Raw genomic sequence first — 13,630 nt, forward strand, 5'->3', positions numbered from 1 at the left:
ACATCCAAACGGTTATAGAGTATAGACAGTGATACTTATCTTGCCATGGAGTGAGCAGTGGTAAGTTTCATTTCAGAAAACGTGCTTGCATCTGTTTTCTAGCTGGTGAAATAAGGTCATTTTGCCTGTACGTTACTCAGGTATCCCATATCACTACTGGCATGGAAAAAAAGTAGTATAAAAAGTGATAAAAAAGAATCAGAGAATGTTTGTTCCAGTTATTTTCGTAACTAAAAACAATGAAGGCTAAAAGTACATGAGCTGTTTACTCTTGTAGCTTGAATATCTCATGGCTTCTGTTGTATCTCATTCTTTTAGGCCTTTTCCTGAGATCTGCCTGCTGTGTAGCCATACATATTAGATGACTTTGGGACTTGCATTACATCAGCGATGAAGGGTTTATCTAGCAGCCGTAGTCATCATCACGGGGTTAGCTGTGACCCTCCGTGTGACAGCCTGCCACATCACTCAGACAGGAAGCCATATTTGTTAAACCCGGTGGACCCCCATCCTGCAGACCACCCTTACTACACTCAAAGGAACTCTTTTCAGGCAGAGTGCATGGTGCCCTACAATGATCAGATTGCCAGCAGCACATTTCCTCGGAGACACTACAACTCCCACCACGAACTCAAGGATGAGTGTGCTCTGGTTCCCCACGGAACTGCCAACAAGACTAATCGCATTCCTGCCAACCTTTTGGACCAGTTTGAGAGGCAGCTGCCTCTGAATCGGGATGGCTACCATACTCTGCAGTACAAGCGGACTGCCATGGAGCACCGCAGTGACAGCCCAGGGAGGATCCGGCACCTGGTTCATTCTGTCCAAAAGCTCTTTACAAAGTCCCATTCACTGGAGGGACCATCCAAGGGGAGCGTCAATGGGAGTAAAGCGAGCCCAGAGGAGTCACAAACGATGAGGTATGGGAAGCGCAGCAAGAGTAAAGAAAGACGATCAGAAGGTAAGCCCAGATCCAATGCATCAGGATGGTGGAGTTCAGATGACAACCTGGACAATGATGTTTGCATTTATCATGGTCCCAGTGGGGTAATGACCATGGGAAGATGCCCTGATCGTTCTTCTTCCCAATACTTTATGGAAGCCTATAACACTATTAGTGAACATACTGTGAAGTCATCCAGAAGCAATAATGATGTCAAATGCTCTACCTGTGCTAACCTGCCTGTGAATTTGGACTCCCAGTTAATGAAGAAAAGTTCTTGGTCATCTACATTAACCGTGAGCAGAGCCCGTGAAGTTTACCAGAAAGCATCAGTTAACATGGACCAGACAGTGGTGAAGGCAGAGACGTGTCAGCAGGAACGGTCATGTCAGTACCTCCAGGTACAGTGTGGAGAGCTGATTGCTGTTAACTGTGCTCTGCCATGTCACAGGTGTTTGTGGGGGATGGAAATTAGCGCTGATATTTCAGCTTTCCTGAGAGGTATCTGATCACCAAACGAGGGGTAATGCGGCTGAAAATAAATCTTTTTCTTTTTCCTTTTTATTTGATTTTATTTTTGTCAGCATTCAGTATGTCAAAGAAACAGTTCATGTTGGTACAGGCGTAATTTTTACATGTGGGAAAAATAAGACCATTTTCTGTACTTTTTGCATTTATAAAGCAGTCACAGTAGGGGTATAGAGAATGTGATGTTGTAGTGCTTGTAGTTAGCATTACAATGTCAATTAACTGAATGTTACCAGGATACAAATCCTTTGATTTCTGTAATTTCAGGATTTGCCTCCATTTACTGCTTGTTTTATTATGAAAGCTTTTGAGACCCTTTTGAGGAACTTTGAGGTACCTTAATACTTTCTGCAGCAGGAAAAACCTGTGTTCCTTTTTGCAATAGAAAATAAATTCTCATAAAATACTTATTGTAAAGTGTCCAGATTTGTTGATCTGGCTATCCCTCTTTTCCATGGCTTTGAGTCAAAAATATAAAAGCAAAAGGTTGAAATTATTGCTTGTTCTGATTATACATTTTAGGAGTACATCACCTACTCCCTCACAAGCTGTTTGCAGTTAATACAGCGTCACTATTTTTCACCAGTATTGTATCTTTAAATGTCAAGAATCAGATGTCTGCTCTTGGAGCTATCATACTGCCGGTGAATGTTTGTGGCAGGAACATGGATCAGAAAATATTAAAACAGTTTCATTCTTAGAAGAGCTGTGGATAGCTTTTATGCACTTTAAGCAAAGCACTTATGGCACATCTAAGCGTTTGTGTACGATGGAGCAACGTTGCAGAGAGAAGAGAGAAGACCATGAGGAAAAAAGAGGTTTGCTAAGACAATTTGGTTTCATTTTACTGTAGTGGGACTGTTGTCTATTTGTATAGAAACTGTAACGAGTTTTTCTCATATGGGTGCTTTAATGTCAGCTTCCACATTCTGTTGTTTAAGTCAGTATGCAGAGAAAGCGTAGGACTGAAGCATCCACATTATAAAAATTATCTTAAAAAGTATTAATGAATGGCATGTAAAATAATTCTAAATGCCAGCCTCTGGGATTCTAACCTTTAATGTAAAGAAGTGGATCAGTGTATTTTCTATTAATTGCTGGGGGAGTGGGGCGTGGGACAGGGGGATAATATGAGCACTCAGAGGATGTTTGCAGCTGTGCTTATGGACTGAGGTGGGACAGAGGTTTCAGAATAGCCTAAGGTTGCAACCTTCTGAGATTTGCTGCACTAAGTCTCTTTTGTCTGAATTCTGTAAGGAAAAAGAAATTGTTCCTTTACACTTGATTGTTGTGATTACTTCGGACCTTGAGATTTCTTTTATTGATGTTTTTGTTTACTCCTTCGATCTTCCTCTCCAGTTTTGATAAAATAGCTGACAACTCAGTATGTGACCAGATGGCGAGAAAAGAGCAAAAAACTGTGCCAGCATCAGCTTTAAATGAACACCTCCATAGGGACTTTCGAACAATGTATAACTGATGGGAATAGACTCTAGAAGTGGAATTAGAGGATATTATCTTTGTCTGCATGAAATAGATGTCCAACAGTTGTCAAGAGCAGAAATTAGGATAACTGAATTCTCACTTTCTTTCTTATCCTGATTATGTTCTCACTCATACTTTTGTTTTGGTTTTCCTTTTCATTTCATTTTTTCTAATTCTTTGCTTGTTTAAAAAAGTCAGGGAAATATAACTGAATTGAAACCATTAAAAAAAAAAAAAGGAAAATCTTAATCATATTTTGATTAACAGTGGAAATATTCAAACAGAACGTGGTAGATTTAAGGGAGTAGGTCGGGATTGTTCGTCTCCCTCGGCAGCTTAAAAAGATAACGAATAGATATAGACAGTAAAAAGTCAGTCTTTATTGTTGAATTCATCCCATTGCCTTTCCCTTCACTGCATCACTCATCTTTTTATGCCGCAAGCCCTCTGAGACTGGGACTTTGTTTCCTTTTGTGTTTCTCCAGTGCCCATCACAATGGAGGGCAGAATATAACTGAGGCCTTTTGGCTGTCCTGTAATATAAATATATATTAACAATGGTAGAGTATCACTTTGTCCGTGGGATGTAGAAGTATTCTGAATTTCTGTTATTTTCTGGATGACTTTCTAATCATCATACCAAAAGACTGATGTCCTGTGTTGTTAGAACAATTATGAATGCACTGAATGAGATAAAAGCTACTTAGCTGCAAATTCATGGAAGTACTGGACAACTCTGATAATGATTTTAATTAAACAATGCTTTTTTGTTGCTTTATTTAACTCATTAGATGTTAAATACATGCTCTTATCAACTCACCTGTAATTTAAGCCATCATTTATTTCCCAGGACATAAACTCTGATCCTTGAAGGAAGCACCTATTTTGTCCATGCAGACTGTTCTTGTGACAGTATCTGGATTCAATGAAGGAGTGATGCTTTCTCAAACTCATAGTACAAAAAAAAAAAAATTCTTAATCCCCGTATCTTTAACTGTGTCACAAGTCACAGATAAAATCAGGTTCATTTTTGCCTGAAACAGCTTTTACCACAAAAGTATCTGGACGAATTCTCAGTGTAAAGACATGGAAATAACAAACAATTATCTCACTTAGTGTGATATTTTCCACAAAGCCGTTCTGCGAAAGGAGCTGGCAGTTGTTCATGTTACAGATGGGCTTATTTCTCATAACTTGGAATTTGGACCGTGTGCAGCGTCCTCCTGCATCGCAGCCTTCCCTTACCCCAGCAGGCTTTGCTCCCAGCCTCCTGCTGAAGTGCGGTGTCCAGCCTCCGAGTTTGAGGGGAGGGAGCAACCGAGGGAGGCTTGGCTCCAATCTGTGCCTCTGTGATCTCAGAGAGGGATATTGGCTCATGGGATGGTTTAAAGATGGTCACACAAACTTTTCCTCTTGGTGGTGTTTAAGTGTTGGAATACTTTTTCTCTCTTCTCTCTATTTCCCCTTTCAAGAATGAGGAGCTGTACGGTAAAAAGATGAGATCCTTCATTTGAGCTGCTTTTTACTTCAGGAAAAGTGTTTTTATTTGATCCAGGTTGGACTAATTTGAAGGAAGGTGAGAAGGAACTGGTTTTTCTCTTCAAATTATTATTCAGAATGGTTTCCCTAACTTGAGATAATAATATACAAAGCAGTGGACAGCTTCCACTTTTCTAGTAGCTTCTCATTTGTAATTATTAAGATTAAGCAAAAGAAGACGAAATGTAAGCAGTCAACATTTTCTGCAAACAATAGAGTCTAAATACACTAGTAGATATTTTTGACACTTTTGTTTCACTATGAATTCATGATTATTGAAGCTAATAGAGTATCAAATATACTGCATAGTTTGTCTCTAATTATAATTTTGCTATTCAATATGCCCTCTAATTGCTGGTCCCTCAGTCCTTGGTCCATTTGTTAAGAGATAAAGTAGAATAAAAAAGGATGACATTTTTCATATTATTCCTGTTTTCTCCCAATGTGAGTCAGTCATATGTTTTCTTCTGACCCAATTTGATGAGACTGAAGTCAGTTGTGTCAGATATTCAGGGCTGAGGAAGGAAGTTTACTCCTGAAAGCTGAAGTGCGGTAGGTGGGGACGACTGTGCCATCATCTGAGCTCTGCATTTGCATCAAAATCCTTTGGTGGGAGACTATGGGAAATACTATAAAAACTGTAAGCCAACTTTCTGGATGTGATAAGCATTTCCTGGTTTTTCAAAGACTGGATCTGGTGGCGGACGATTCCGGTTGGTACAGTGCTCGATTTCCTATGGGAAGGTTGACAGTAATATGCAGGATATCCTGTAGTGTTCAGAAACTCAAATAGTTAAAGTTACTTGCTTTCTAGTCTTAGAAAAGGCACTTCCATCGTTTCTTAGGAGTCAGTGTTCGTACCGAGTCTCTTTCTGTTGCCTATGTCCATGGGTGGCCAAATACATGGTACGACCTCATCCTAAATCAGGATAATACGGGTCAGGATCTGTTGTAGTATTTGTTAATGTGGCATGTTTAAACTGCAGAGTGTTCATCCTTAAGACACAGAAGTTCATTAGGTCTGTTATCTGTGAAAGTCGATTTGCATTTTTAGCTGTTCGCTACTTTTGCTTCATTTGTGTTGTCTGTGTTTCTATCACCACTATCATATTCAAATTAATCTTTCAGTATGTCCTTGTGGATATATGGAAGTTGTGTTTTAATGTCCACTAATGTTGGTCTTCCATTTTTCATACATCTGAAGACCTGTGTTTTTTAATCTGTTATAAATTAAAAAAAAATTAAGCATGTATAATTCCCCCTGCAATTTTCCAATTGGATCTAAAAAGTATATCAGGTGCAAGTTTCAAATGATTTCACTCAACTCATATAATACATATTTACTCAGTAAAGCTAGTGAAACAATTTAAAGAAGCAATTTTGAAATAAAATGCCAAATGTTAAAACATAGTCTAGGGCATGTACCACTTAAAAGAATAATAAACATACAGAAATTGTTAAATGTCTGTTATTTTTTACAAATTACTAACTAGCTACATTAAAACTGAAAAAATGTATTGTTCACACAAAGCTAATTTATTTCCCCTTGAAATGTGCTAAGGGATGGTTAGCGTGAGTAATTAATAAAGTTAGAGAATTTGGGGGCATTTGGAAGTTATAAATAAAGCAAAATAATTGCTTATTTTTTAAAAAATACATTAATAAAAAATAATCCCAGTAAACCTACATATTGGTTATTTAGCCTACCTGCAAATGTTGCTAAGATGCCTTTGCTATTCTGATAGAAAAAGTAAGGAGAATGTTTGAAGGAGAATGTTCAGCCATCCTCTTCATCCTCGCAGTGCATTAATTTACCTTTCCAAAAAGTTGTCAGCTGAAAGAATGGAGAGAATGATATTGCTGTATATTTCACCTTAAATACTGCTGTGTTCTCACTGAGTTAATTAAAATCTGGACTGACCTTTGGCATCTGAGTAATGCAGTAATGGAGGCCACCTAAGTACTAAGAGAGCGCAATGTCAGTACGTCACATTTAGCTGTGATTTTATCTGCCCGTGTTCCTTAGGTTGTCATTTTCTATCCCTTGGTTTTATCACCATTCTGTAACTTCTTCATATTGAATATACTAGCACTGATGTTATTTTTTGCAGATTAACTTGAAGAATGATTCTCAGTTCATTCTGTTAGCATCCTTATCTTCTCATTCATTTAAGAAAACAATTCTGTCCCTTTTTTGTGTTGCTAGCATACAGTATAGAGGATTTATTAACATACTTGGGTGACACTATGTTTTATATAATGTTATTATCGGAAATATTTTTGAAAGGTATGGATTCAGCTAAGTGAGCACTTGTCATCGATTTCAGTTCCTCATGGTACAAACATAGATAAGATTTGATTCAGTCATATATTTGACTCCTTCCTGTAGTACAAAATACCTGAAGTGTTCTTATCTGATTATTTTCATTAGTTTTACTGTGAGGAAAAAAAAATAAGATAAAAAGAAAATAAAAACGTTTACAAAAATTTTCAAGACAAATCCAGTCAAGCAAAGAGGACCACTTCAATCTATATCCAAGTTCAAAATTCCTAACATTTCTTGCAGAGACTTGCAGAGTGAGTGGGAAAAAAAGCACTGAGTGGTGATATGCCTTCCTTATTCAGTGCAAAATAATAAGGAATATTTCTTCTACATCTAGTTGTTGATTTTGTTTCTTTCTTTCTTTCAAGAATGGAATTTGTCGCACAGTTCTTGAGTGGGGAATGCCACCATGTCAGGAGAGTGGTTTCAGCTATGAGCAGCTGGCAATGGTTTCTGTTCTGTTCTGCAAGTGTCCTGCATTGTATCTGTTGCACAGCTAAGCTTCTATCTAGTAGTGAATTAAACAACGTGAACATGAATCTGTTGTACATTGTTTCTACTTTCATGCACATACCCTGAGTTTGTGCAGTGGACTGTCTTGTTTGGGTAGAGGGAAAGGTGATTATATGGCTTAAAACCATAGAATCACAGAATTGTTTCAGTTGGAAGGGACCCTTAAAGGCCGCCTAGTTCAGTTCCCCTGCAGTGAACATGGACACCTCCAGCTACATCAGGTTGCTCAGAGCCCCATCCAGCCTGACCGTGAGTGTCTCTTGGGACAGGGCACCCACCACCCCTCTGGGCAACCTGTTCCAGTGCCTCACCACCCTGACTGTAAAAACTTCTTCCTTATATCCAACTAAATCTCCCCTCTTTTAGTTTGAAACCATTTCCCCTTGTCCTACCACAGTGACTTCTGAGAGATACATATTTCTCTTACCAAAGGCTAAATAATATGCAGTGCATATAAGACAGTGTGACAGCTTTAATAGCTCAGGGCATCCAGAGATAATCTTTAAATTGTTGCTGAGTATTTCATGCAAATAAGTTTCTGTCTAATTTTGCTTTAATGACATAACCTCAACCTGTTGATGATTTTTTGGGGAGAAATCTTCTAGATATCTTGGACTCTACCAATTCACTTCCCAGCAGATGGGAGCCAAGACCATGACCTTCATTCAATATCTACTGAGATGGTGTTGTAGAGCAGAGGTGACAGTTCGGTGTTAGTGAGAAGATGTATTATTATGACCTGAAACCAGTAAAATTTCCCTAGAGCTGACCAACAGCTTCTTACCCAGATATATTTCATTGCAGTAATCCAAAATAAAACACTGTGGAAGTTTCAGTGAAGTCTGGCCACTGTATACTAATATGAGACAGGACAGAAGCGTGTAGTCAGCTGGTGATGGTAGGTTAACTGCATTACTTACAATTGTTGCTGTGAGAGCATTACATTAACAAAGCATCAGAGATGATCCAATTCTAGTCAAGCAACAGAATCAGCAGCAGGGCTTTTTCTCTCAGAATACTCTCTCCATCACATCTGTTTCTCTTCCAAGGGTTCAGATTCAGCTACATGCTTAATCCCATCCATGAGCCAATTTCTTGCCAGGTGATATGATTACAAGTGAGCTTGTAATCATACGTTACAAAAGAAAGGTAAAATGACGTTTCAGTTTTTTTCTGATGCAAGCTAGTCAGTGTATGCAGGTGCTGAAGTGATTGGAAAGAGAGCTGATTCATCCCAAAGAATGTGTGTAGTGGTGAAAGAACATTTCTCTATTGCCAGTCATGGAAAGCATCCTTTCAAGGACTGGAATTAATGTTAGCAGTCATTCTGCAGGTTCCTGCTGTCCTTGGGAGAGGACCAATATCTCATTATAGCCAACTGCACTGAAAGGGCAGCTGGAAGCTTCAGGGGTTTTGAAAAAGATGAAACAATATGAGTATCACTGAAGTAGTTTTAATTCGGAGCCTAGACTCAGTATGTATGAGCTTCAGTTTCCTTTAGATAATAGAGGCTATAGCTGCTGTTTGGCCTTCTTTCTGAAGAATAGGTTTGAGGGAGGCAAACTTGGAAAGTCTTTGGCTGTGGTCAATGTGTCCAAGTGGCTCTCTTTACTCTTGGTTGGATTTTTACAAGTAAAACAGAAGGAGAAAATTAATTTTGGAGTCCAGTTGTGGTTGTTTTGTGGAGGAGACACATTTCTTTTTATAAGACAGGCTGTGAATCAGATTATCGAGCTAGTAATAAAGAAAGCTTTTGATGAATGAAAATTATAAACTGTAAAAACAGTCGGAGAAGTTTTTCTATGAGGATTCATACTGACTTTTCAAATTAACATTAAAGGAACTAAGATTGCAGTTCATCGAGGTTTGATGCAAATTGTGAGCACTCAGTACTGAGGAAGTAATGTTCTATCAAAGACAGGCCATTAATACTTTTCATATAAAACTAAATTAAATGAATTTATAATAGAACTCTACCACTGAAATCATACAAACTAAATCAGGAGTTGCAGCAGATACTGAAAATATTAAATTTATCCTAAATGGAAGCAACCTTCCTGTCTTCCTTTTTGGAAAGTCTTGAAACTTGCTAAACACCTAGTGTTCTTTAAAGCTTGCAAGACTTCCTTTATATTTTGTGTACTTCAGTTATTTTTAATGCACACACATTGATAGACTAAAATGGTGCTTACCTTTACTGGTCTGATTAATTCAATATTTATGAGTGCTAGGAATAGGCTTAGTAAGAGGAAGATGGCAATTGAAACTTCCATAACAAGGCACAGAAGAGGCATAATAACAGCTAAGAAAACCAAATTGCATGAGTTTGAAAATCTGCACTGAGCAGTCATTAAGCATTGTTCTTCAGTCGTGTGATTTCATTTCATTAAGTATTTGCATACTAATAGAAAGCTAAAGTTACAAGTCTACTGCTGTGAGTGATGGTTAGCCACTCCCTTCCAGTTCTTGTGTTTACTTCTGTAGTCATCCCCATTGCTTTGGCAAAGCACACGGAGAAGCTTTAATGCTTTCAGCTGCAATAAACCAAATCAAACTACAAATCAATAATGAACTTAATTTGCTATAGAGACAGTCTATTTGCTATTTCATCCAATAAGGTAAGCTAATAACAATTCTGGGGGAAAAAAAAAAAAAAAAAGGAAACTAGATATTCTAATTCTTGTTCTTTACAGCTTGAAGAAAAAATGTTTTCTCTGTCTTTGTCCTTTCATGCTAGGTTTATTTCATGTACCACAAAGTGCGAGCAATGAATTCTTATTGAATGAATTCAAATTCATTCTGCAATGAATGTCTGAAAATGGTGGGGCCAGTATTCCTATTCGCTTAGTTTCTTTATTCAGGGACTTAGATTAGCTATTAGGGAAAGAAAAAAAAATAAAAATAAAAAGCTTAAAGGAATTGGCCGGTGATTTCAGCTGGGGCAGAGTTGATTTTTCAATCTAGCCTGGCTAATGACAAAGTGTGACTACTTCCAGAGGACCATAAATTTAGTTAAATGGGAGGATAGATAACCAATACACTGAATGAAGCTGAATCCAGGTAAGATATTGGTTGGTGGCGTCATGTTATCTGCAAACTCTTTTCTGTTTATGAAATTTATCTGTCATTGAATCAAAAGAGTATACAGTCAAACCCAGTTTTCATATTTGTAACAAATATTTTATTTCTAAGTGTCTGTTGGAGAACTGATGTCATAAATGTCAGTAGGTTGCCTGGCTCAGTGGCTATTGCTGTATATTTTGTGTGTATTTCAAATAATACTGGTTTTCTGTTTCACTGGGCTTTTTTGTATAATTACAGTGCACACATGATTTTTAGATTTGTAAAGAAATATCTGTGTATGATCTTGAAGATCAGAATGAAACACTTCCAGGATCTCTTTTACTTCAGTAGTGTGAATAATAATTGTTCTATTTAAATAAAAACAATGATGTTCATTGTTAGATCTGAGTTTAGTTCTTCCCCCTTTTTCATAAGAGTAGAAACAATCATAGAAGTGATGTTTCTGCTTGATATTCTGATACTGAAAAAAAAAAAAAGAGATTGCCAAGGTAATTGGATAACAGAATTTTCTTAAAAGCATGAAACAGCTTTATCTCAGGTGTGTCAATCTTAATGCCATTAATCCTCTGAGGCAGCTGTTACTGTGCACATGCACTTGCATGCAGCATAGCGTGTGACCTTGCAAGATATAATAGTGGCCATTCAAACGAAGTAAGTGCCTGTGGGAAAAATCTGTGCAGATGTCCTGAGTGAAAAAATGAAAAGGAGTTGGAGGCTGACATAGGTAATTCTCCCAGTGTTTTTCTAGCTCAGCAGAAGGAAATGTGCTACAGTATGTTTAGTAGCATATATAAGTGATAAAATAATATGATCAATTTTATTTTCTTAATTAGTATTTTAAAGAGGGTTTTATGTTTTTCTTCTTTCCCATAATGCAAACATCTTACTGTTGACAATAAATTGCATTGTCTACTATAAGCTGCTACAGCTATTCATATTAGCCACCAGAGAAAGCAGCTCTGAAAATCAGGTCAGTTCTTTTAGCAAGTATTGCTCAAGGTATTTGTCTGTAGACACAGAAGTATAAAAAGATTGGCATTATTTTATGTCTCTATTTTCTAAACAGAGAAATAACTCTAATAGGAAATAGTGAGCTTTAAGGGTTGTTTGTCCTACCAGAGAAATACGCAGTGCTCTAAGATCCTTCCATACTAAGCATTGTAACTGTTAATTGTCCAAGCAAAGATCAACTACTTCTAAAACTTGCATTTCTTTACATTGCGAGTGCTCTCATATAGGTACGCTGTGTCTCACTGTTTCCTTCTACTTCATCTTCTGAAATCTGGGTTTGCAACTCTTGTGAAACTGAAATAAAAGAGAAGTTGGGTCCACATTTCTTTTCCTACTATTCCTTTACATGCTGAAACTTTATCAGGGGAAAAAGAAAACAAATGAAAAATGCTGAACCTTAAATATCCTCTTATCTGCAGTGACACTGGCTAAACTGTTTAAATGACCTCGCGGACCCCTCACCCCCATCACCTTTGGAATCAAATTTCCATTACTGTGTTCTACTGCACTTTTCCCTAGGCAAGTAAGGTAGTTTGTGCGAACACTCTGACTTCCTCAATGTAAAAACTGAAATGAGAAGCATATCTGGGTTGATATTTTAGGCTGTTCTCTAACTGGGTCCTTTTCCTCATTATAGCTACCTTTTCCTCTTTCGCCCATACAAGATTTACCCCTAAAACCATAATGTGGTAGTGGAATTTGAGTTGCATTTGTATAACTTTCTTTTTTTTCTTGCATATGCAAGTAACTTGCATTAGTATACAAAACAGACTGTGCATTCGTGGCACTGCCTGAGACTGCTTTGTCCCTGCTCTCTGTGTGGACAGCTCAGGCTTTTTTCTCCAGCTAGAGTGTTTAAAAGGCAGAAGAGCTACTGAAATGATAGTGTGCTGTTATTTATAAACTGCCCTACTTCCCTGAGCAAGCAGAGCTCAAGCTGGAGACTTCCTCCTGATCATCTCATACAATTTGTGCAGCTTGGGGCTTTAAAGCTCATCACAGGGCACTTCTGACTATCTGCAGTGTGTACATGTGTAAATTTTTGTGGCAAATTCATTGCAACCAGCTTTCAAAACATGGCCTGTTGTATCTAAATCCTTTTTGAGAAGCTTTGGGATGAAAAGTAATGTACTTTTCTATGGGATTATTGATAACAAAACAGGAGTTTCAGAGTTATCGTGCCCACAGCAGCTGTATCTCATCAGTACTGCAGCTATAAACTACAGCACTAAATTTATTTGGTTGTCTGTAATGTAATACAACTACAAGTGTTCACCTTGCCTGAGTTATGGGTGCTGTGTAAGCACTGTAACTTTATTTCCTCTGGCTTTTGCTCAGTTAAGGATACCAACCCTAATGTCATGCTAACATATTTTATTTGCTGCATTAAAGACTGATTCACAAATTTCTTTTAATGAGAAAAGGCACAAATCTTTAACTAAAGCATAATGAATAAAATATTAAACAGATAGAAGTACATGTCCTCTGAGAAGTCATGGATTCTCTGCATGCTCTTACTTGGCCATGAAATGTCTTCCTGAAAAGTGATTGGACTTCAAGTTTTGACTGAAGGCCAATCATTTCATCAAAATGTCAGCAAAGCTTGGTTTTTCTCTGTTATCTTATTTCTTGTATGAGTGACTTGAAAAGCCAAGGCTGACAAGCAGGAGCTGTAGGTTCCTGCCGGTGTATATGGGGGCTGTTACAAATACAGAATGAAGTTTCTTTGGCCGATGCTGTAGGCCTAGAACCAATGCAAGAATCAGTGCTAGAGGAGGCGTGCAAAATGTTCCATACTCTTGTATGTCAAAAATCAGAAACACTACCAAGTACTGTATTCATCTGCACGTTGCAAAGACGTGCAGACCAAAAAAGGGCATCATCAGCTTTCCAGATCTGAGGTCTAAACATAAACTCAAAAGTCACAGAATTAAAACACTGCATGTGTCTTTTAGTTGGAAAGGAAATTTATGAGGGCTCATTCAACCCTTTTCCTCCAGTAGGTTCTGAAAATACTTTGTACTCTCAGTCTGTAGACTTAGAATCTTCAGAGTCTTCCCTTTACAAGGAGAATATTTTAAATGATCTTAAGTGTATTTATTCAATTACTTCCTAAAAAAGCAGAACTCTGTATACATTTGTTCAATAAGAAAATTTGACTGGACATATATTCCTGCCTTCTGGAACTTACATTCTTGAAGACT

At 37.7% G+C, this 13,630-nt stretch overlaps 1 protein-coding gene across 1 annotated transcript in view; it reads left to right on the top strand.

Annotated features, from left to right (window-relative positions):
- DLGAP1 (DLG associated protein 1) overlaps nt 323–13,630 on the top strand; it is a 142,897-nt gene continuing 129,589 nt past the window's right edge. Inside the window, exon 1 of the mRNA XM_021388150.1 lies at nt 323–1,344. Within this exon, the coding sequence (XP_021243825.1) occupies nt 391–1,344 (954 nt within the window). The 5' untranslated portion in view covers nt 323–390. The remainder of the gene's footprint in view (nt 1,345–13,630) is intronic.

Source organism: Numida meleagris, chromosome 2, assembly GCF_002078875.1.
Source record: "Numida meleagris isolate 19003 breed g44 Domestic line chromosome 2, NumMel1.0, whole genome shotgun sequence".
Taxonomy (NCBI): domain Eukaryota; kingdom Metazoa; phylum Chordata; class Aves; order Galliformes; family Numididae; genus Numida; species Numida meleagris.